This window comes from Mytilus galloprovincialis, chromosome 6 (assembly GCF_965363235.1).
Source record: "Mytilus galloprovincialis chromosome 6, xbMytGall1.hap1.1, whole genome shotgun sequence".
In the NCBI taxonomy this organism is placed as follows: Eukaryota; Metazoa; Mollusca; class Bivalvia; order Mytilida; family Mytilidae; genus Mytilus; species Mytilus galloprovincialis.
Genome location: NC_134843.1, coordinates 8,529,551 through 8,552,627, shown reverse-complemented (window position 1 = coordinate 8,552,627; position 23,077 = coordinate 8,529,551). Strand labels below are relative to the sequence as shown.

The 23,077-nt window shown below is 31.9% G+C and overlaps 1 protein-coding gene across 2 annotated transcripts in view; it reads left to right on the top strand.

The window, feature by feature from the left end:
* Positions 1–23,077, top strand: part of LOC143078855 (pre-mRNA-splicing factor ATP-dependent RNA helicase PRP16-like) — a 107,873-nt gene that overhangs the window by 57,920 nt on the left and 26,876 nt on the right. For both annotated transcript variants that reach the window (XM_076253862.1, XM_076253861.1), the window contains exon 20: positions 1,778–1,926. In XM_076253862.1, the coding sequence (XP_076109977.1) occupies positions 1,778–1,926 (149 nt within the window). The remainder of the gene's footprint in view (positions 1–1,777; positions 1,927–23,077) is intronic.

The window sequence follows — 23,077 nt, the reverse complement described above, 5'->3', positions numbered from 1 at the left end:
GTTCCTGTATAGTTGCATAAGGAAAGGCCCTAATATATAAGCTTATGCCATAATGCCTCATACATTGTGATGTTTTCTATCTGTATTTGCAAAGCATGCACATTATAATTAAGTGTTTTATGTTTTTTTCTGTTGGCCCACTATAAGTCATAAAACTGAATAGAATGCAAAGGTGTGGGAGCAAATCTTTTTGACAGAAAAGAAAGTTGTTGAAAATATAAAATGAACATGAAAGAGAACATCAACTAACATCTTACGTTAGACACTTTAGTTTTTTGGGGGTATTTTTGTGGCTATCACTTTCTGAAGTTCGCCCTTTCCCTCCCCCTCCCCCCACTTTTCAGTCTTATTTTGCATACATGAATAATAATTTTATGTTGAAGAATGATTTGAGTTCAGATGGGGACATTAATGACACTCATGAAATGTATATTGATATTAAGTTTATTATTAGAAGATACACTGCCTTTATATCTGTTTATTAAAATTCAGTCTCAATCACCCATCTCATTTTACATATTAGAATTGTAATAAAAATAAGATTAAGTCTACCATTGTCATCTATTTTCAAAAGATACTCCCTTTATAATTATGTATAGAAATAGAAATAAAAGGAGATGTGTACATAAAGTAACCTTCAACGATCGTTGACCAAAATAATTTCTCCTTATAATAATGACCACTGAATTCTGATAAAAAAAATGAATATCTCAGCACTTGTTGCTTGTGCTTGGTTGATCACTATTTGAAGAAATTAAAAAAAAAAAAAAAAAATGCAACTATAACATATTAAATGTACACATCTATTTTAATGAAGTTTTTCGCAACAATATTTTCAAAAGAAAATTGAGGGACCTTCTGGATGTTTTTACAGTCTAATTCAAATATTATGATGATGTGACTCTGTATCATGATTGTATCCTTCCTTTTTATTAAACATGTACAACAAAGTACTTTTATGATTTGTATAATCAAGTCAAAATAAAGTGACTTTAATAAGGTGTTTGGTATAATGTACCGTAAGATGACAATGCAAACTTATATACTGATAATTATTTGATATTTTCAATTGTATTTTGTCTCGCTTGCTTGAAATGTTGCAGAACGACTTAAGTCTTTCAGCTTTTGATTGAGTGCTGAACTTTTTATGTCCCCACCACAGCAGAGGGGGCATTAAGTGGTACCATTGTCCATTCATACGTATTCATATCTGTATGTATGTCCCATTCTTTAACCTTAGTTTGCCTCAACCTAATGTTATGAAACTTATACACAACGCTTATATAATCATAAACACAGATCAAGTTTGAATTTGGGTGGCATCACTTTAAAAGTTCTCCAGTTATGTCTCTTTTTAATGTTATATGCAAGGGAGGCATCATTTGTGTCCCATGGACACATTCTCCCTATAAGATGACCTTATATATTTATATGCTTAAAAATTCATATTTTTTTTGCACACAAAAAAAAAGAAAAAAAAAAATCCTCACATGATTAGTTATTGAAATGGTCTTATTTAATACTTGTGAACTATTGTTGACTATGATCTCTAAAATGTTCTTGATAACACTAGAAACTTCAACTTGATTATCATAATAAATGTATTAATAGAAAACAAAGGGAAAAATTATCATATTTCAGGTATAAATTTAGTCTATAGGTTATAGGTCCAAAGACTCAATTAGTTCCTCTTTTACCATGCTTAGAGTACAAGTTAGAGACAACTTTTCAGTTTAACTACAGGGACTTCATTAATGACTACAATTTTGATTTTTAGATAATAGTTTCTATGTTATCAGTTCCTGCCATATTCTACAGACCTAAGGGGAGAGAAGAAGATTCAGACAATGCTAGGGAGAAGTTCCAGGTCCCTGAAAGTGATCATCTTACTCTACTTAATGTTTATCATCAGTGGAAAAAGAATGGGTTGGTATTATATAAAAAAGAAATTCATTTGACTTTCTGTGATTGATTGATTGTTGTTTAATGCCACTTTTAACACTATTGGCTGTTTTGTGGTTGTAACTTCTTGTTGGTAGAGTAAGCCAGAGTGCCAAGAGGGAACCATGACCTTTGACAGAAAACTGACAATACTAGTCAATTAAGATTTGAGTCAGTTTCACCTGACCCATGTTTGGGTAGAACCCACAAACTTGTGTGGTAATATCTTGAAAATTTTCCCTGAGTAACAGAATGGGTTGCAATCTCTGTTATTTTACTAAACTACAGATATAGATCTTCTTTTTAAAATTCATAAGACTGTTTGAGCAGATGTTAGTGAAGTGTTTTATTATTCGCTGTTTTGTAAATATTACAGCCACCCCTAATTAGGGAACTACCAAATAGTACAAGTTATGCAGTGATACATTAACTAAAATTGTCCCTTTATAAAATTTTAAGCAAAATTCAGTCACTTTAATATAAGGGGGGGGGGGGGGGGGGGTCGGAGGGGTTCTGATCCCGAAATCCCTGGCTTAAAAACATGAAATCCTGAGTTCCTGAATTAAAAGAAATTTAAATCCTGACGTCTCGAAATTCAAAAAAAGAATTCCTGGATCACAAAAGGTCAATCTTGTAAGCCTGAACTTAAAAACACCCCATCCCAGAGTCCCATTTGCAATAAAGGTCCTACCCCCATATAACTACAAATGTACCAAGAAAAATTATAATGTTAAACAAAACTTAAAATTATAATTATGCTAAAATACAGATGAAATTTTATTTTGATATAGTTTGTTGACCTTTTTGTATGACCCATGTGTGTTTTTTGCAGATGATTATCAATTTTATTACAGTAACAAACTTGATCCAAAGTATTTTTTAATATGTTTCTACTTATTTTGGTTTTAACATTTGGATGAATTCATTGACTTTCTGCTTACAAAATAACAAGAAATTTAAAAATATAATGTGAATTAAATTCAAATTGTTGACTTTGATGTAATCAGATAAAAGTCACAACCTTTTCATTTTTTATCAGTATATGATATGTCACAGTGACTTTAGATTAAGATTTGTTTTTCAGCTCCACACCTCTTAATTTTTCCACTATTGACAATCTACCTCAACCTATGACCACTTGACCCCTTGCTCTTGTCCCATTAAAAAAATTTAATGATTTTAAAAGGGTTAATAAGGATGGTTAGTCAATTGCTGTTTTTATTGTTGTAAGGTTGAGGGATCCACATCACACATATTGACCCCCAACAGAATCAATCCAGTAAAAATTATTAGATATCTACAGCATGCACTTTGTAAATACGACTGATTCACAAATCACCCCTCTTTTGGTAAGATATTTTTGTTTGCTCACTGGTTCCCAGATTTGATCTCCATGTTTCATCTCATAGAGACACAACTTGAGATTTTACCAGTACAATACTATGATATTATTAAGTAAATATTTCTGAATTGGCCTTGTTATTGGTCTGAGGCTTGCTGTATTGGCCTGAGGCGAAGCCGAAGGCCAATACAGCTGGCCAAGGACCAATAACAAGGCCAATACAGAAATACACGTAATAGTATCTTTATTGATTAACTACAGTGTAACAATATTTTTTTAATTTCATTTCTCAAGAGAAAAATCTCTAAGTGGAAGTATCCAAATCTCAGTTTCTTTTTATTAGATGCAATACATAATGATCTAGTGCTGTTTCCAGGTGTCTTCAGCATTTTCTCTTCTGATAAATTTTTTTACCCTTTCCAGTTACTATGAAGTGTTACAGTTTTGATTTAGGCGCAACACATAGATAGTAATTGGGGAGGTACTGCCATTGCACGTGTTATGCATAAATATAGAATGCATATGCCTGGTTCGGGTTTTAAAATAAATGACAGTTTACAAAAAAAGAGCGAACGGAAGTATTCGTACCATCGTGAAATTATGAGGTCGCCAAGAAATGAACTTTGTGATAATCTACTCATTTCCCAAACCTGAAATAATTCCATCGTCTGCTTTCAAAATACATTTTAAATTAATGTGACCGTCTTTAGCCTGAAATATATTCCATACTAAACTTTACAGCATGTTTATGATGACTAAATGAAAACTGCGTCTTCCAAACAACTGTTTACTTTCAGTTTGTGTTTATCGTGACTTTCGATATAAAAACTAGAGACGTTCCGAAATCCTGTATTTGTGTCAACTCTGCCAATATAGAATAACTCGGCCAATACAGAAAAAAATCTATATTGGCCGAGTTATTCTGTATTGGCCGAGTTTACATCTTATATTGCATCATGTGCATAGGCAGTTTTCATCATATGAAGTCCAATACATGGTAGTAAATTAATAATATAAGTTATATGGTTTGCTACTGACCCCCTATGGATCCATAGAGGATTTTATTCACCCACTATGGGTCCATAGGGGTCAGTTGTTAACCGTATAACAAATTTATGTCGCGCTGGACTTTTTCTGCTGTGTTTTGTTGTAAAATAAACAAAAATCAAAACAACATTTATCGACGACTTCACCATTATCAGTAGACGTGATGTCATGAACCCCCTATGAAATTACCTACCCCCTACGGTCTCATAGGGGTCACGATGTGATGGCATTAAACCAATCACAACATGATAATTTACCATCAGTGCGATAATGGTTGATAGCAGGCAAATTGAATTCTCAGGAAGACTCAAAAATAATCGGAGGGGTATAAGAGTTTTAATATAAATTTAAACTCTTGCTGTCCAAGGCATATAAATGTTGAAAAGACGTCAAACTTATCCTATGTTTTGACCTTTCAAAAAATAGTAGAGCATATGATCTTTCCATTCCAGGACATTATTTTTTTACAAAACTTTATAGTAAAATTGGCACAGTTTTAGCCATAAAAGGAGTTCCAATGAGAAATTGCATTGTCAATTTTTTAGATTTGCAATTTAATCCATACCTTATCGTCTGCATGCTAATTTTAAATATCCAATTCTTATGTTTAATATACATATAACTTTAACCTAAAAACCATTATCTTGTTTATAACATTTAAATAGGTCTATTTATAATGAAAAGTTGCTTTGACTTATTGGATCATTTTACTGTCTTCCTACCTTAGAATTCAGTTTATGACTTTCAACTTTTTTGTCAAAAGTGTGTGATGATCTAAATTTGGAATTAACTAAATTCTTGAATTCTTCAAAGATAATATATATTAACCTTGATAGTATAAAATGAGGAATGTTTATAGAAAATGTTTATCAACTCTAACAAAACAAAAACAAGATATAGGGTCAGGTCTTAAGATAGCATATTATATGCTGTTACATATCTTATCATTACTTGGACTATTTATAACTACCTGAGTTAAGATAGATACATTATAGGGTTAATCAGTCAAGACGTTAAATTGAAATACTACATGCTACACTACACGAAATCCCTGATTTGAAGAGGTATGCAAATGTTATGTAAATGTATTCAGAGACCGACATTTACATATATTTACAAACCACTGCATTTAGTTTATCTTGTCTTTACATGTTGTAAATATTAATATTTCTTGCGCTATAACCTCCTATGGGCGGTTATGAGAGACCGCGGTTTATAAAATATATTAACACCTAATCAAACCATTTTGCAGTTAAGAATTTATATATATTTATGACCGTCGCAAAACTTTTGCAAACTTATGTATTTTTATACCTCTGCAAATGGAAATCTTTGTCATGTATTTTTCTATGATGTAAATTTATCCGCAAATGTGTTTCTTTGTCTAGGTAGCAAAGCATCATCATTCAAATGATTTTATATGGGTTATAAAGTGTAAGGTGCATCTACATTTTCCTGGTATGTAAACCAATTGAAAATGAGAACTTTATAGAGGGGTGTAAAGCATCATTTCCTTTAATCTACAGAGACCTGTTAAATGTATTGTAAAGAAATAATTTTGTTAGTCTTTATTGTCGGCTGAAATGTATGTCAAATCAGAACATATCAAAAGCCTTTGAACATATTCCTAAATGTATGGTAAATACATAGATTTGCAGACAATTTGTTTAACTGAGAAATGTGGTCAAATGATAATATCAATGACATGTGTAAATATATTGGGCATATGTAACTTTAAATACATATGCAAAGAAATGATAAAGAAAGATATTTTAGACAGCTAGAAATGTATGTGTAAATATATTGGGCATATGTAACTTTGAATACATATGCAAAGAAATGATAAAGAAAGATATTTCAGACAGCTAGAAATGTATGGTAAATAGATATATTTGCTTTTAATTTGCTACTATATTTGAAAGGTGCAGATTATATTGACAAATATTTCCATAGCTTTAGTGGTCAAGCTATGATATGACAAATATAGCTGCTTTGGGATTGGTTTTGGCATGTTGGTAATATCATTTATTATACATGTATTTTAATAATTTCGTTTTAATAAAAAAAAAAAATGTCGGTTCTACATAATCGGTTCTTGATCTCTTCTCGAGCTCTGTTTGGTGTACTGCGTAAATTACTTTATCCATCAAAATCAATCTTGTTTCTCGGTAAGTTATAATGGTTCATTCGTATAAAACGATCGTTTCCTTCGAGTATCGCTTTGAAACTTCTGGAATTGCACGAGTCATAATTCACTCTGTTTATAAAACATATAATTTTTTTAAAGAGACATATACCACAATATGTATTATATATGTTACTGCAGAGACATATATACTATATATATATATATAAGTACGTCTGAAATTGCGAAAGCAAATTTACAGATCTAACATTGTTGGGTTGATGTTTAAGACGAGTTGTACTATATATATGTTAGACTCAGATCGACGTCCGGCCTCTAATAGACGTCCGTTCCTCAAATCGACGTCCGATTCTCAAATCGACGTCCGATTCTCAAATCGATGTCCAAATCTGACGTGACATTCGCAAATCGACGTCCAATATTTTGATACTCTAATCGACGTCTAATGTGACGGCATGTATTGCTAAAGCTACGCCCGATTGAGTGTAGTCGTCTTTAATCGATGTCCAATATGAATAATAATTAATTCAGGATTTAATTGTTTACACTTATACATGTACATGTTTTGTAGGGTTCAAGCATTTATGCATACTTTCCATATAGATTTCTTTCAACCCAAATTAGGTATCATGCATATTAAAGTTTGGGTAAAACTTATACATGTACATGTTTTGTAGGGTTCAAGCATTTATGCATACTTTCCATATAGATTTCTTTCAACCCAAATTAGGTATCATGCATAAAAAGTTTGGGTCCAAATCTGACGTGACATTCGCAAATCGACGTCCAATATTTTGATACTCTAATCGACGTCCAATGTGACGGCATGTATTGCTAAAACTACGCCCTATTGAGTGTAGTCGTTTTTAATCGATGTCCAATATGAATAAATAATGAATTCAGGATCTAATTGTTTATACTTATACATGTACATGTTTTGTAGGGTTCAAGCATTTATGCATACTTTCCATATAGATTTCTTTCAACCCGAAATTAGGTATCATGCATATTAAAGTTTGGGTAAAACGTTAATTGAATCGATCTACATAGTAATGTGTCAGTCCTATTCATGTTGATAAATGACATACATGTAAGTGTATGTCAAGGAGAAAACAACGTAACGTCAAAGAAAAACAAACGATATCTTGATGTCATTATTCAATATTCAACAATAGACAAAATAAAGAAGTATAGCCATTTATTTTAAGAGTATTATAATTCGGACTTGGCAAGATATTTTTTAACACATTTTTTAGTTTTACACCTGGAGTGAAACATATACGCAAGAAATCAGCATTGTGTTTTATATTGTGTTGTTACACAACTGTTCTCATATACGCAAGTAAATGGCATTGTGTTTTATGTTGTGCCGTTACACAACTGTTCTCATATACGCAAGTAAATGGCATTGTGTTTTATGTTGTGCCGTTACACAACTGTTCTCATATACGCAAGTAAATGGCATTGTGTTTTATGTTGTGTTGTTACACAACTGTTCTCATATACGCAAGTAAATGGCATTGTGTTTTATGTTGTGCCGTTACACAACTGTTCTCATATACGCAAGTAAATGGCATCGTGTTTTATGTTGTGCCGTTACACAACTGTTCTCATATACGCAAGTAAATGGCATTGTGTTTTATGTTGTGTTGTTACACAACTGTTCTCATATACGCAAGTAAATGGCATTGTGTTTTATGTTGTGTTGTTACACAACTGTTCTCATATACGCAAGTAAATGGCATTGTGTTTTATGTTGTGCCGTTACACAACTGTTCTCATATACGCAAGTAAATGGCATTGTGTTTTATGTTGTGCCGTTACACAACTGTTCTCATATACGCAAGTAAATGGCATTGTGTTTTATGTTGTGCCGTTACACAACTGTTCTCATATACGCAAGACGTTGGCATTATGTTTTATGCTGTGTTGTTACACAACTGTTCTCATATACGCAAGAAATTGGTATTATGTTTTATGTTGTACTGTTGCACAACTGTTCTAGGTTGAGTGCTCACACACATGTTTAACCCCGACATACTCTTTACGGGCCTGTAGTGCAGTGGTTTTCGATGGTTTATGTCTGTCATTTTTCTTTATAAATAAGACCGTTATTTTTCTAATTTGAATTGTTTACATGATTCATGTCATACTACATCTCCATAATATTTTTATGTAATCTCTGAAATTAAAAAAGAAAATGATATCACAACCTATTTACATATATTTAGTCTAGTATTTTATAAATCTTTAAAAAAAAAAATCAAAAATATAACCTATATGTTTAAAGGTCTAAAGGCTTCAGCTGCTGTCGGTTTCGGGTCAATTGTGTATTCATTGTCCAAAACGGACGTTGATTGGAGAAGCTAGAAATTGGACGTTGATTAGAGAAGACAAAATATGGACGTCGATTAGATAGGCATTACCATTGGCTGTCGATTTGGAGGATATTTTATTGTGACGTCAGATTTGGACGTCGATTTGAGGAACGGACGTCCATTAGAGACCGGACCTCGATCTGAGTCTTACATATATATATATATATATATATCCTGGTTACTGATAGTTATAATACATATATACAAATTAAGCCTGAACAATATTAGATATGCGGCCTCATTTTAAATTTAAATCGGTACCAGTCGGAAGGTTATCGATCAATTTATCAAGTTTTTATAAAAAGTCCAAGTTTCTGAAATAGAAATATTCCTTCATCGGTAGAACAGTTGTCACATAATATTTGACACAAAACACATCTTGAGAGAATGTTTTTTAAGAATCGGCTAGTTTGCACACATACTTAAACGTTAAATCTATTGACAAATATTTCAGTTTTGTAATATTTGTTTTCCTTATCCGTTAAGTCCAGTCACGAGATGTTGAACTCTGTGTGCTTCATGAAGCTCTCTCTGCAAAAACTTTCTTGTGTGTGAGAATGAAAGTTAAACACTACAAACAAAGAACCAGTGAGTCACGTGTCATAATTGACACACAATTTACCAATGAAATCAAACAAAATCGATAGATAATATCATTCCATCGACGAGATGTCGCCCTTCCTCCGATCAACGGGGTTTATCAGCAGTTAAATGTGACAATTATCACCTTTCACAGAAAGATCTGGTCCGAAAAGATCAATAGAAGACCACCGCTAGTATCAATATCCATCAATATAAGGCACAAACAATTATCATTTCTTTATGATTAATAACATCATACATTGTCTTAAAACAATGCTCCCGTTGTCATTTGATTGTGTTGTTTTTAAATACGCAAAACTATCAGTCATTCGATATCTCATTTATCGCCTATTCCATCCTAAAATTTTACAGCTTCCATATGTTCTTCGACAGGAATCGTATTTTTTCTGTCATGATCAAATAAGTTTTAATTTTTTTTAATTTTTAATTTTTTCTGCAATAATTACATTTAACATACTTTGCACACTTTTTAATTGAAATAACATTGAAACAAGAATCGATGTGACAAAGTCATTTTGTTTTAACATAATTCAAGAAGATTTGTAAACGACAAATACATATTACAATTACTCTTCAAACTTTTGAATCTCTCTCTGGCAAATTTCAAACAAAAGAAAAGTATATAAAACATCTTTTAGGCTTGGATCAGCATCTCAAAAACCTACAGGTCTACACAACATAAACTATACACACAACATAAAAAACAAATGACAGTCACAATACAAGTACATGTAACTTACTCAAACAGAAGGTACAAAAACCTATCTTACAAAAAAACCATGGAAAACATATCTTTAAAAGATATAAGGCAATTGTACCCTGTACAACAAGACGAAGTGTAGACTTATAGTTTTAGCGGAAATGTATATGATTCGTGTTTGAACAAAGCAATATCTAGCACTTCTTTCTTGGACATATTTTACGCAAAGTCTTAAAATAACTACATGTATCATTTGTCCTTTAACAGTGGAGTCGAAAACATATATCATTGTACTTGCTTTCCATACAGGCGGGAAAAAAGGATAGAGGGGCAAAATACATAAACTATCTTTATAGTTAAATCGCATTGATAAATGTTTAAAACTATAAATAAGTTGATATATTAAAGAATATTTTCCAATAAAAAGATAAAACAAAAAAGTGACAAGCCTCTGTGTCTATGAATATATCAAGGCACATTTCTGATTTAACAATCTTTAACTTGCATCATGGATGCTTTGCTACCTGGTGGATAAAAGTATTCGTCCCATTGGCTATCATACAACATCTTTTTTTACATACAACTCCTCCGTTCACGATGTTGTAATACCTATGCAGGTTGAACTTCAATTTAGAGGTTTATCTATTGAAGTTTTAGTTCTTTGGATACCAAACGTGACCTTTAGAATTTAATTACTATAATTTTTAATTAGTTAATTATGCAAGTTGCAAATCTGGCAGAATCTATCGATGCAAATGCCTATATATATTCAAATAACTATTCAAAGTGTTAATAAATTAAAAGTCATTGTAAGGAATGCTACCAAAATATAGTGTGTTCAAATGTAAAAAGAAATGTTAAAGTGAACTGCTTTTGGCAAGAGACGCACACTCATTTCACGATTGTATCTATACTTATAATCAATGCACATAAGTTATGGACTAATACTGCACCCGTGTTAACTAGCATTGGGGGTTGCATGTCATTGTCCAGATACATTTGTACTAGCAATAGTGTTTTTTTATTGTATTTTTTTGTGTGTGTGTTTTTTTGTTTTTTGTTTTTTCTTTTAGGGGGGGGGGGGGGGGCTGTAAAACTTGTTAAGTTTGGTGAACCTATGGTCTAGTTTGTGTACAACAGTTGTGCGCTCGAAAAAAAAATGTAGTTGCTATTTTCATCAACTAAGATAAATATTGGGATGCCCCTGACCACTATTACAATTTTTCAGTAAAAAAAGAATGTTGACACACATCATATGCTATGAGAATTCAAAGACGATTCAAGTAGATCAAATAAAAATTAACCGAGCATTCCGAGAAGGATAAAGAGTACTCTAAAGGTTGCAAGCGCAACATGAGTTTAAGGACTGTCAATCCTTCTAAGATTGCTACTAGATACACTCTTAGCAGATAAGAATAATCTTTAGCACTAAGATTGTGCCAAAACTAATTTATGACAGACTGAATGCTTCGTTTTTATCAACCAAGTTTCATTAACCATTTACACAAAAAAATAAGTTTGAATGTTAACAACACAAAGACAAAAGTACAGCAATGAAAAATGCTACCCAAGACGTCAGAGTAGAGAGGAGACATGCAACAACGCCAGCAGATGAATACCATGAACGAAAAAGTAAAAAATAACCTAAGCCTAGAACTTAATTGTTGTTAAATGAAAGTCATAAAATGAACTATCCAAATATAAATCTTGTTTATTGTAAATAATGATAATCAAACTTAATATGAACGTAACTTTTATTGTAAATCGTGTCTTTTTTGTCATGTAATTTAAATTAATGAGAGAAAATAATATATTCCAAATCTATTTGTTCCTATGAATTACGGCACTTCTTTCTTTTAAGAGTCATAGGATAAAAGAGGGTCTAGAAAAGGAGGGAGGTGGGTGTTCTTTAATTCTTAATATTATTTACGCCATGCATGTTTTCTTTATTCTATACAAATTTTGCACGTTATTCTCTATTCTTTATATTCTAGAAGCCCACTATTCTTTATTCTTAAATTGTTAGCCTAGCTCTCTTTTTCTTTTCTATTTATTTTTTTCATTTTCAATGCAGTTTCGTGTTCCCCTGCAAGTGGTCAATTTTTCTTTGAATTCCACAGCTGTGTACTAATATCAAGATAACACGATGCTGAATGGCATATCTCCCGATTTCTAATTTTTTTTACACACACTTTTACTTTGAATCGAGTTACATCGGAATGAAACAGATATTTTGTCTAGTGTTGTAGACTATATGTATATAAATCAATCTATGGAATTGCGAAAATAAGCTCCACATTGGTCAATTATATACTTATAATATAGAATAGAATAGGATAGAATAGAATAGAATATTTTTATTAACCAAATAAGGGCCCCAGGAGGGCATATAGCATACAGACAATATTATTATAAACAATAACATATGCAATACACAGACAATACAAGATATATAACAAGTGTTAACAAAATAATAAAATAAAAGTAGCAATGTATTATTATTCAATGAATACTTTGTTGACGGAGTCATCAGTGACTCAAGTGCACCCGGTAATTGTATTTTCACTTTGAAAAGACCAACAAGAGGCATTAGTAGTTTGTGGGGAGAAAATATCAAAAAAAAAAATTAAAAAAAAACAAACAATTTAAGCACTCGCACATTTGACCATGAGGTATACTGCAAATAAGTATTATTTAATAAAGGATATTTAGTATGACTTATCTGCAGAAAGCACCAAGAGTCGGTGCTTAAAGGGAAGTCCCTACTTGTACTTAATGCAGATGAGTCAAACTCCTAAATTATTTAAAAAATATTTTAAAAACATATATTTAGGATTATAGATTCTGGGTCCAGCCAGCCAGGATCATCAAGGAACGGTGCCAGAGAATTTGAAATTCTTCTTATGATCTGTGCAGGCTTAACAGGGTATCCAAATTCATATTAAAGAGTTATATTGAAATTAGTTATTGTAGATTATGTTGTCCTTCAATTCTTAGTATCTTCTATATATTTATAAAATGCAAATAGTACATTGGAATATATTTTGCATCAATTCCTCTCTTTTTATACGACCGCAAAAATTTTAATTTTTCGTCGTATACTGCTATCACGTTGGCGTCGTCGTCTTGCGTCGTCGTCTTTCGTCGTCGTCTTGCGTCTTCGTCTTTCGTCGTCGTCTTGTGTCGTCGTCGTCCGAATACTTTTAGTTTTCGCACTCTAACTTTAGAAAAAGAGAATAGAAATCTATGAAATTTTAACACAAGGTTTATGACCACAAAAGGAAGGTTGGTATTGATTTTGGGAGTTTTGGTCCCAACATTTTAGGAATTAGGGGCCAAAAAGGGCCCAAATAAGCATTTTCTTGGTTTTCGCACCACAACTTTAGTTTAAGTAACTAGAAATCTATGAAATTTTGACACAAGGTTTATGACCACAAAGGGAAGGTTGGGATTGATTTTGGGAATTTTTGTTCCAACAGTTTAGGAATTAGGGGCCAAAAAAGGGCTTAATAAGCATTATTCTTGGTTTTCGCACCATAACTTTAGTATAAGTAAATAGAAATCTATGAAATTTAAACACAAGGTTTATGACCATAAAAGAAAGGTTGTGTTTGATTTTAGGAGTTTTGGTCCCAACAGTTTAGGAATAAGGGGCCCAAAGGGTCCAAAATTGAACTTTGTTTGATTTCATCAAAAATTGAATGATTTGGGTTCTTTGATATGCCGAATCTAACTGTGTTTGTAGATTCTTAATTTTTGGTCCTGTTTTCAAATTGGTCTACATTAAGGTCCAAAGGGTCCAAAATTAAACTTAGTTTGATTTTAACAAAAATTGAATCCTTGGGGTTCTTTGATATGCTGAATCTAAAAATGTACTCAGATTTTTTATTATTGGCCCAGTATTCAAGTTGGTCCAAATCGGGGTCCAAAATTAAACTTTGTTTGATTTCATCAAAAATTGAATAATTTGGGTTCTTTGATCATGTTGATATGCCAAATCTAACTGTGTATGTAGATTCTTAATTTTTGGTCCCGTTTTCAAATTGGTCTACATTAAAGTCCAAAGGGTCCAAAATTAAACTAAGTTTGATTTTTATCAAAAATTGAATTCTTGGGCTTTTTTGATATGCTAAATCTAAACATGTACTTAGATTTTTGATTATGGGCCCAGTTTTCAAGTTGGTTCAAATCAGGATCCAAAATTATTATATTAAGTATTGTGCAATTAAGCAAGAAATTTTCAATTGCACAGTATTCAGTAATAGCAAAAAATCTTCAATTGCACAGTATTGTGCAATAGCAAGAAATTTTCAATTGCACAGTATTGCTCAATAGCAAGAAATCTTCAATTGCACAGTATTGTGCAATAGCAAATATTTTCAATTGCACAGTATTGCACAATAGCAAGAAATATCTAATTGCAATTTCAATTGTAGTTATCTTTCTTTGTCCAGAATAGTAGTTGAATCAACTTAAATCATTGTTTTATACAATATATATAATTGATATTTCAATTGGAGTTATCTTTCTTTGTCCAGAATAGTAGTTGAATCAACTTAAATCATTGTTTTATACAATATACAATGTATATTCACTTTTACTACTAGCTGATAAATTAAAACAATCTTTACCATTCAGTGATAACTTTTTTTTACATTTTAATATTTTATGATGTATTTAAATGAGTAGTTATTGTTGCAAACTCCATTAGAAATTTGAATTGAGATCAGTTTTGGAAAAAGGGAAAGGGGGATGTGAAAAAAAATGGTGGGGGGGGGGGTAATTTTTCTCATTTCAGATTTCATGAATAAAAAGAAAATTTCTTCAAACATTTTTTTGAGAGGATTAATATTCAACAGCATAGTGAATTGCTCAAAGGCAAAAAAAATATTATAAGTTCATTAGACCACATTCATTCTGTGTCAGAAACCTATGCTGTGTCAACTATGTAATCACAATCCAAATTTAGAGCTGAATCCAGCTTGAATGTTGTGTCCATACTTGCCCTAATTGTTCAGGGATCATCCTCTGCAGTCGTATAAAGCTGCGCCCTTCGGAGCATCTGGTTAATAAATGCGTGTCACATTTTAATAAAAAATGAACTTCACCCTCAACCTCACCTGAGGTGCACCTGAGACAAATTCGGTTTTGTCGAAGAGTACCCTGGTATCTACCAGATTCAATTTGCAATTTGTGAGCAGATATTCTTAATCTAGTTATACATTTCCTTTGCTCCAAATGTCGCATTATTGACAAATAATTTTCAAAACCGACGTTGCACTTGAAAGCTACATAAGTTCGTAGTTTACCATCTTTATGTATATCTAGCTGTTTTTTCCACAATACAGTAAAGTATCCCTTAACAATCTGACCACAGTGTAGTTTAAATGTTGAATATTTTTCCGGAAGATGCTTTTCTATGCCTGACATTTTTTCCCTTAAAATATTAATTGATCCATACCAAGAGATTTTTTTTTATATTTTTCAATAGATGGCTTTGTTCTTTTATACGGAGAAAGACTAAAAACTAACGTAATATCCAGGATGTATACTGAATCCATGCATCTAAGATGCATGCTTTTTGTATTATAGGGTTATTGCATGAATATTGGGGAATATTGTCCCGAGTAGAATTTTATATTGCACGAGCTTGCGAGTGCAATATATGTTCTACGAGGGACAATATTCCCCAATATTCATGCAATAACCCTTTTATTGTATAGCAATATAATATTTGAAAGTAAAAAAGGGTTTAAACTAAGATTTTGTCGTTGATGACGTCATGAATTTTGAAGATTTATTGCACTAGTGCAATATTAGAATTTATTGCACGCTAACTTTTGGTTACTTTCTGTTGGAAATATTATATTGCTATACAATAATAGTTGTTATTAGCTTTCAACTAATTGTCAGTAACTGCAAATAGTCTAAGATCTGTACTTAAAGTCTTTTGGTTGTTCGGATGTATAAGTACCCTTCCATGTCCACTCTGTTTTTCTGAGATGTATTCAATTTGTATTCATCTGATGAGATAAGTGAACACAACAGGGATCCAGTTTTTGCCCAAGGTTAGGGGAGGATTGGCTCCTTTAAACGAGTTTTAACCTCGCCACATTGTGTATGTTCCTGTCCCGAGTCAAGTAGCCTGTAATTCTGTTTGTTGTTATGTAACATATTTGTTTTTCGTTCATTATTTTGGACATAAATTAGTTCGTAAGTTTTCTCGTTTGAATTGTTTTACATAAATATTATGTCATTTCGGGGCCTTTTATAGCTGACTTTATGCGATACGGGCTTTGCTCATTGATGAAGGTAGTTCAGTGACCTATTGATGTAAATTTCATTGTCATTTAGTCTCTTGTGGAGAGTTGGCGATCAAACCACATCCCCTTATTCATATATATATATAGAAACACCTATGTCATCGTCCTTGTTTTTTTTTTATATACATTGCTTCAAAGTTGACCGATACGCTTAGAATTTGGCAGAAAACGTGTGACGTTACGGAATAACGTAATTTGGTAAACATTGATATTGAGGTACAATTTGAATTGATTGATAGATGGTTGCTCAAAGTCCGGTGGCAAATATTTTATGCATTTACAGGACGATACAGTGCAATTTGAATTGTTGTGTCTGACAAACACATTTTGTGCAGCAGTCAAGAAAGGTTAAACATTCTGTTAGTTGTGATAATTAAAAAGAAAATCAACATCCTGATACAATACAAAATACAGGAGACTCTGTATGATGTAAACGTGTCATATGCAACTATTATCAGCACCCGCAGTGCGCATGCGCTAAATTTGATCGCAATCGATATCGATAAATTTACTATAGATTATTAAAGAAAATATTGAATTTTGGTTAGCTGACAGTAAACAAAAATAAATATCTTTTTCATTGGCATCACATTAGAAAATACATTTTCTTAGCTTTCTAATGACATATTTTATAACTGAATTGGGATAGCAGAAGTTAAGGCCATTTTCATTTTTAAAAAAGTGGTTCATTCCCTATTACTTCATACAATTCAAAACCAAAAACATTTGCAAAGGAGTTTTCATATATGATTACATCTTTCACTATTTTTAGAAATAAATTCATTGGCATAGATATATATTCTTTGCTTTATAATCTTTCCAATGGTATATATGTGGTATTTTAGAAAATTTAATGAACCGGGGCCTTTTTTATCCAAAACTGGAGTTATTGCACAGTCATTGTTTGAAGATTGCGAGAAAAATTCTAAGTCCATGGAAGTATTATATTGATATAGTACTTCAATGGTGCTACCAAGTAAATCGTTCACCAGTCACAAAACAAAGTTTAATCTATTTGTACATAAAATATTTATACATTTAATACAAATTGAATGTTTTGCATCATGAATTTAAAAATTTCAGTAAATTAAGTATTAAAGAAGTGTAACTTTTATCTAAGACTATATCATTATAGTAAGTGAGAGACCTATCCATCCATCAACGAACATGTGAAGCGTGTATAAATATTCTTGAAACTGAGAAACATGTATTGATAGAGTGTCCATTGTAAGATGACCTGCAAACTGATCTTTTTTTAGAAAAACTTTGTCACTTCGGATCATCTAAACTTTAAAAAACAATCCAATTTGAAAAAAATTGTCTATTGTTCTATAGGTAGCCAGTGAATGTGATATAGAAGTGCCAAAATCTGCAAATTAATTTTACATAGATGACGCTGCTTTTCACATTGTTAAACTATTTGTCTTAACTGAAGACATTTTTAAAGAAAATTGAAAATTTAGCTGTACATTTATACTTATTCATTATTAATACGACATTTGTCTTTTTTTTCACAGAGCAAAATTAAAGCTATTTAAAGGACAATAAGTTTATGTACTGTAGCTTGTTTTCGATTGTGATTTATAAACAAACTGCATCGTCGCTGGAAAAAGTACTATTAAACTGCAACGTCGCAGGCAAACGTACTATTAAGAATTTTGTGTTGAAGGCCAATTTTGAAATGTCTCTCAGAAATTATGGCTGAAAAGTTAGAGAAAATATTGATAAACAAACAATTCTGGGAGGTAACTGAAAATAAGAGTAAAAGCAGAGACTGAATTTATTCTTTTTATAAAAACTGAATTTATTCTTTTAATAAAAAAGCAGAATGTTGCAATGAGTATGTGTATTCAAATTCTACGCTGTCTCATATTCGGGTTTACGTCGAAAGATATATATATATTTATATGTTTGGTAATCATGATCTCATATTTGTACTTTTTCGACTTTTCATTTTGTATGCATGGTTTGATCACGTGGGTTTGATATTCGGTAAAATCATGGAAGTATTATATTGTCAATATAAAACTTCCGTGGTAAAATCAAATTGTATATCTTTCGGAAATAAAGTCAGTTTATACAACTCGTATTCAAGCCGTGGAACCTAGCATGCTACAGTGTCATACATTTATAATATTGTTTACTTAGGGTTGTCAAATTATTTACGAGTGTCAACATTGTCTTTACAAACTCAGCATGTTGTCTTGATAAGATATCACACACAGAAAAGACTGATCAGACGGATAAGAAATCAAAATCATGCGCGATAACTCATACTGGCTTACACTGAGGACAATAGTTGGCCATGGGGTTGCGTGCGTAGTTAGTCGGATCCAGCCATTTAAAAAAGGGGGGGGGGGGGGTCCCAACCCAGAGTAAAAGGGGGTGTCCAACTATATGCTCCCATTCAAATGCATTGATCGGCAAAAAAAAAGGTGGGTTCCAACCCTGGAACACCCCCCCCCCCCCCCCCTCTCCTTGGATCCGCCACTGATCAGTGCCGACACACTTCTGATGACATTGAGTAAAAACAATAAGAGACTCAAAGACAAACACCAGTTTTAAAACAAGTATACGACATATAGATGCGGATGACAGTAAACCGGATGTATTTTACATTTATTTATGACTTGCTATTTTTTTACCGGATTTCCAGTCCCGTTATTGATTTATTGTTGTACTGCTGACGAGCAGGTGGGCTGATCTAATCGTTTCCGTTCGATAATCTACGAACCTTTCATCCAAAGGTTTTCAAATTTTAATATGTTGTTACTTATGACAAAATGAAGGTAGATTTCGATATTGGCGATTAACATTTACATCATTCATCAACAACATTATATAAGTTTGAAATAATTAAATGTAAATCTTGATAAGAAAATGTTAAATAAATTTGGAGCCTTCGATTGGAACAAATACATGTACTGCATGGGAATATTTCTTGAGATCATTATATCTTTAAATAGGATAAAGTCAAGATTGGAAAACAAAAAGGACAAAGATTTTCTATATCTATTCTGAATTGAATAAATATTTTCATATATAACTGTATAATCAGATTAATATAATAGAAGGAAGTTTATGGAAATTGATGTAGATTTTTCCATTAATGTTGGTCATGTTTATTCTTGTTGAAACACAAAATACAGAGATTATATTCAATTTAAAGGTTAAATTATTTGCTTTGCATCGAATTTTTTAAATCTGCTATATATGAGAAGCAGAGAAACGAGAATGCTTGTTTTTATATACAAAAGATAATTGTTTTAAAATACTTTTTCTGTATATAATTTCAACATATTTCTATATAATAAGCTTGTAAAGGTGTACATTCTACTTTTAAATATGAAATAGTGTTTATCCTCAACAGAATTCAGATACAAATAGACCACTTTCGAGTTCATCTGTCACCGGAAAAAACTCGTCAATTATACGCGCCTTTATGACGTCATTTACCAGATAGAGGGGGTCGCCTGTATCCCTGCACTATTTACGTTCATCAAGCGTCTTGGTGATCGTCATTGTGCAGGATAAACTAGAAATAGTGGTTGTTCTGTAGGTACTTAATGACAATTCCCTAATGACATCAATGCTGATTGTCAATTTTGAGAATTCAATTTGTCGTATAATTCGTACAATATAGAATTATAGTTTTCCAACCACTCGCTCAACATTGGAATGGAAGTGACGATGCCCCTAAACGCACAAATACGATATTCCCGTACTTGCATTTCCTATCAAGATTTTCTTGATAGAGGGTTGCTGCTCACAAGGAAGCTATTAAACCAAGAGTTCCAAATGGCGAAGTTGAAATCATCCCTTCGTAAATTTTACGGACGCCATCACGAGTTGGTTGACCGTTATGGAATAACCGTATCACAAATGATATCGGATATGTTCCTTACGTCGTAACTACAATCCCCTTCCCTTTCCTGAATGTGACCTACCGAATTAGACTATTTACCAGATTTGTTATCACATAAGCAACATGACGGGTGCCGCATGTGGAGCAGGATCTGCTTACCCTTCCGGAGCACCTGAGATCACCCCTAGTTTTTTGGTGGGGTTCGTGTTGTTTTTTCTTTAGTTTTCTATGTTGTGTCGTGTGTGCTGTTGTTTGTTTGTCTTTTTCATTTTTAGCCATGGCGTTGTCAGTTTGTTTTAGATTTATGAGTTTGACTGTCCCTTTGGTATCTTTCGTCCCTCTTCTTCACTAAAACCAGAGTTTTTGACGGAAATGCATCGAACTCGAAAGTTGTCTATTATGCTACTGTTCTAATTTCTTCTTTAATTTTTTAGCACGTAAACTTTTAAATTATTTGCCTTTTTCAAAGTATTAACACATTTTCATGAATACAAACTGCATGTTTAATTATAAAAATAATCCCGATGTCTTTATCTGCCATATTCTTGGCTTGCGTATAATTGGCATGATTTGTACATGTTTATATTATTAATCTCTTCAGAACGTCTGGATTTTATTATACCCAATTAGCGTTATTAGATCAATTTTGGTAATTAACACATACGGTTTTCCATTTAAGGAACCCTGTAGTGCTAAAAGATGAACCATTTCACAGTCGGGGAAAATCCATTCATTTACATACAAGTGACATATTTACCACCTATCGAGGGATACTTGATTAATGCTCTTTCTTTCTTTATTGTATTATTATGCATTTTCAATTGTTATCATAATCATTCTGATAAAATACATGTACATGTATGTGCATACTCGTGTATTTTCAAATTATACGATCATGCAAAACATTGAAAACACACGCCTTGGCTTAAGTTATATTGAAGAAAAAAAAAAATTCAATTATTCTCTTGATTAAAATAAAAAAGATCACAAATAAGCAGAAACTAAACTAACTTTTTCCACACCAATATTGGTACTTTACCTTGGGTTGAGAAAACGTACCGCTTTTATCGATTTGATCATTATTTATTTTGGTTTAGAGTTTATTCTAATAATTATAATGTCATTGAATTACGTCGTCTTTTTTTCATATTTGAAGTACAAAAAGTAATAAAGTAATGCTGCTTACAATTTGGTACAGTGTTATTATATTAGTTCATTTCTCCCTACACCTGAGATTCTTGTAGCATTTGCAGCTGGACATTTACACAAATCAATCCATCAACCCATTCATTATGTGTCTTTAAGCTATAAAAAAAGTATCAATTTACTATTACAATTCGTTGTATAAGTTAAAGTTTCCGTTCTGATACAAACAAGCATATCGAATTGTAAACCCTGCTGTAAGAAAAGATAACTACATTTTACAGCATTTGTGTTTTTTTATACCAGCAAGATCTTAAAAAATCCTCACTCAAGTTTTAAATAGTTTCCTTGGTTCTGGATAAAAGCTTTGAAGATTTTTTTAACCATTCAAATAGAAAAAAATATCATCGGTCCGACATTTAAAAAGCAACCTGCCATTTTTAATATCATAACTTCAAAAAGTTCTGGTTTGGATTCGGGAAGAACAATATCTACTTAATCAATTCAAATATTTTCACGGTCTCTGAAACCATCAATACGTAAAATTTCTTATAATATATAAGACACTTCCTAATTTTTTGGGAGTTGATAAAATACATTTCTTTACATATATGAACGATATCAACAAACGTTTGCAAATATTACACAAACATTTGACAGCATTTACATTGGTTGTAAATGTTTTATAAACCGTGGTCTCTCAAAACTTTGCATACGTCTGTAAAGATGTGTTGCAAATATCAATATTTATCAAAATAACTACAATACTGGAAAGTATTAGTAAATACAATACATTTCTTTACATACGTGAACGATATCGACAAACGTTTGCAAATATTACACAAACATTTGACAGCATTTACATTGGTTGTAAATGTTTTATAAACTACGGTCTCTCAAAACTTTAAATTCGTCTGTAAAGATATGATGCAAATATCAATATTTAACAAAATAACTTTAATACTGGAAAGTATTAGTAAATAAAATACATTTCTTTACATACATGAACGATATCGGACAAACGTTTGCAAATATAACACAAACATTTGTCAGCATTTACATTGGTCGTAAATGTTTTATAAACCGCGGTCTCTCAAAACTGCTCACACCTCTGTAAATCAGTTATGCAAATTTTAAACTTTGCATATATCTCCTATCTTGGAAAGTGCATGCAAATCTATGGCATTTCTTTACATATCTTTGGAGAATGACTAAAGCTATGGAAATAAAATGATTATCTTTAGCATATCTTTGACGACCTCCTAAATAATGTCAAAGGAATAATTCATTTACATATACATTAGCAGGTCCGCAAATATATCTTGCAGAAAAGTAGTTACATTTGTCAAACATTTACATGACTGTCCAAATTGTTGTAAATCTGCCGTTTCGTGTAGTGCTAATATATACATAGTAATAGTAATCTGAGAATAATCTGTCGGGGTTTTGATACAATAAAAAACACTTTCTACAAACTTGTATAGTTTTATGGATCAAAGTACTTTTATTCAGGGCACAAGATACTACTGCGATTTTAATTTTTTACGATTTTGAGAAAAATCCTGTTTAATTCATATAAAATATGCGTT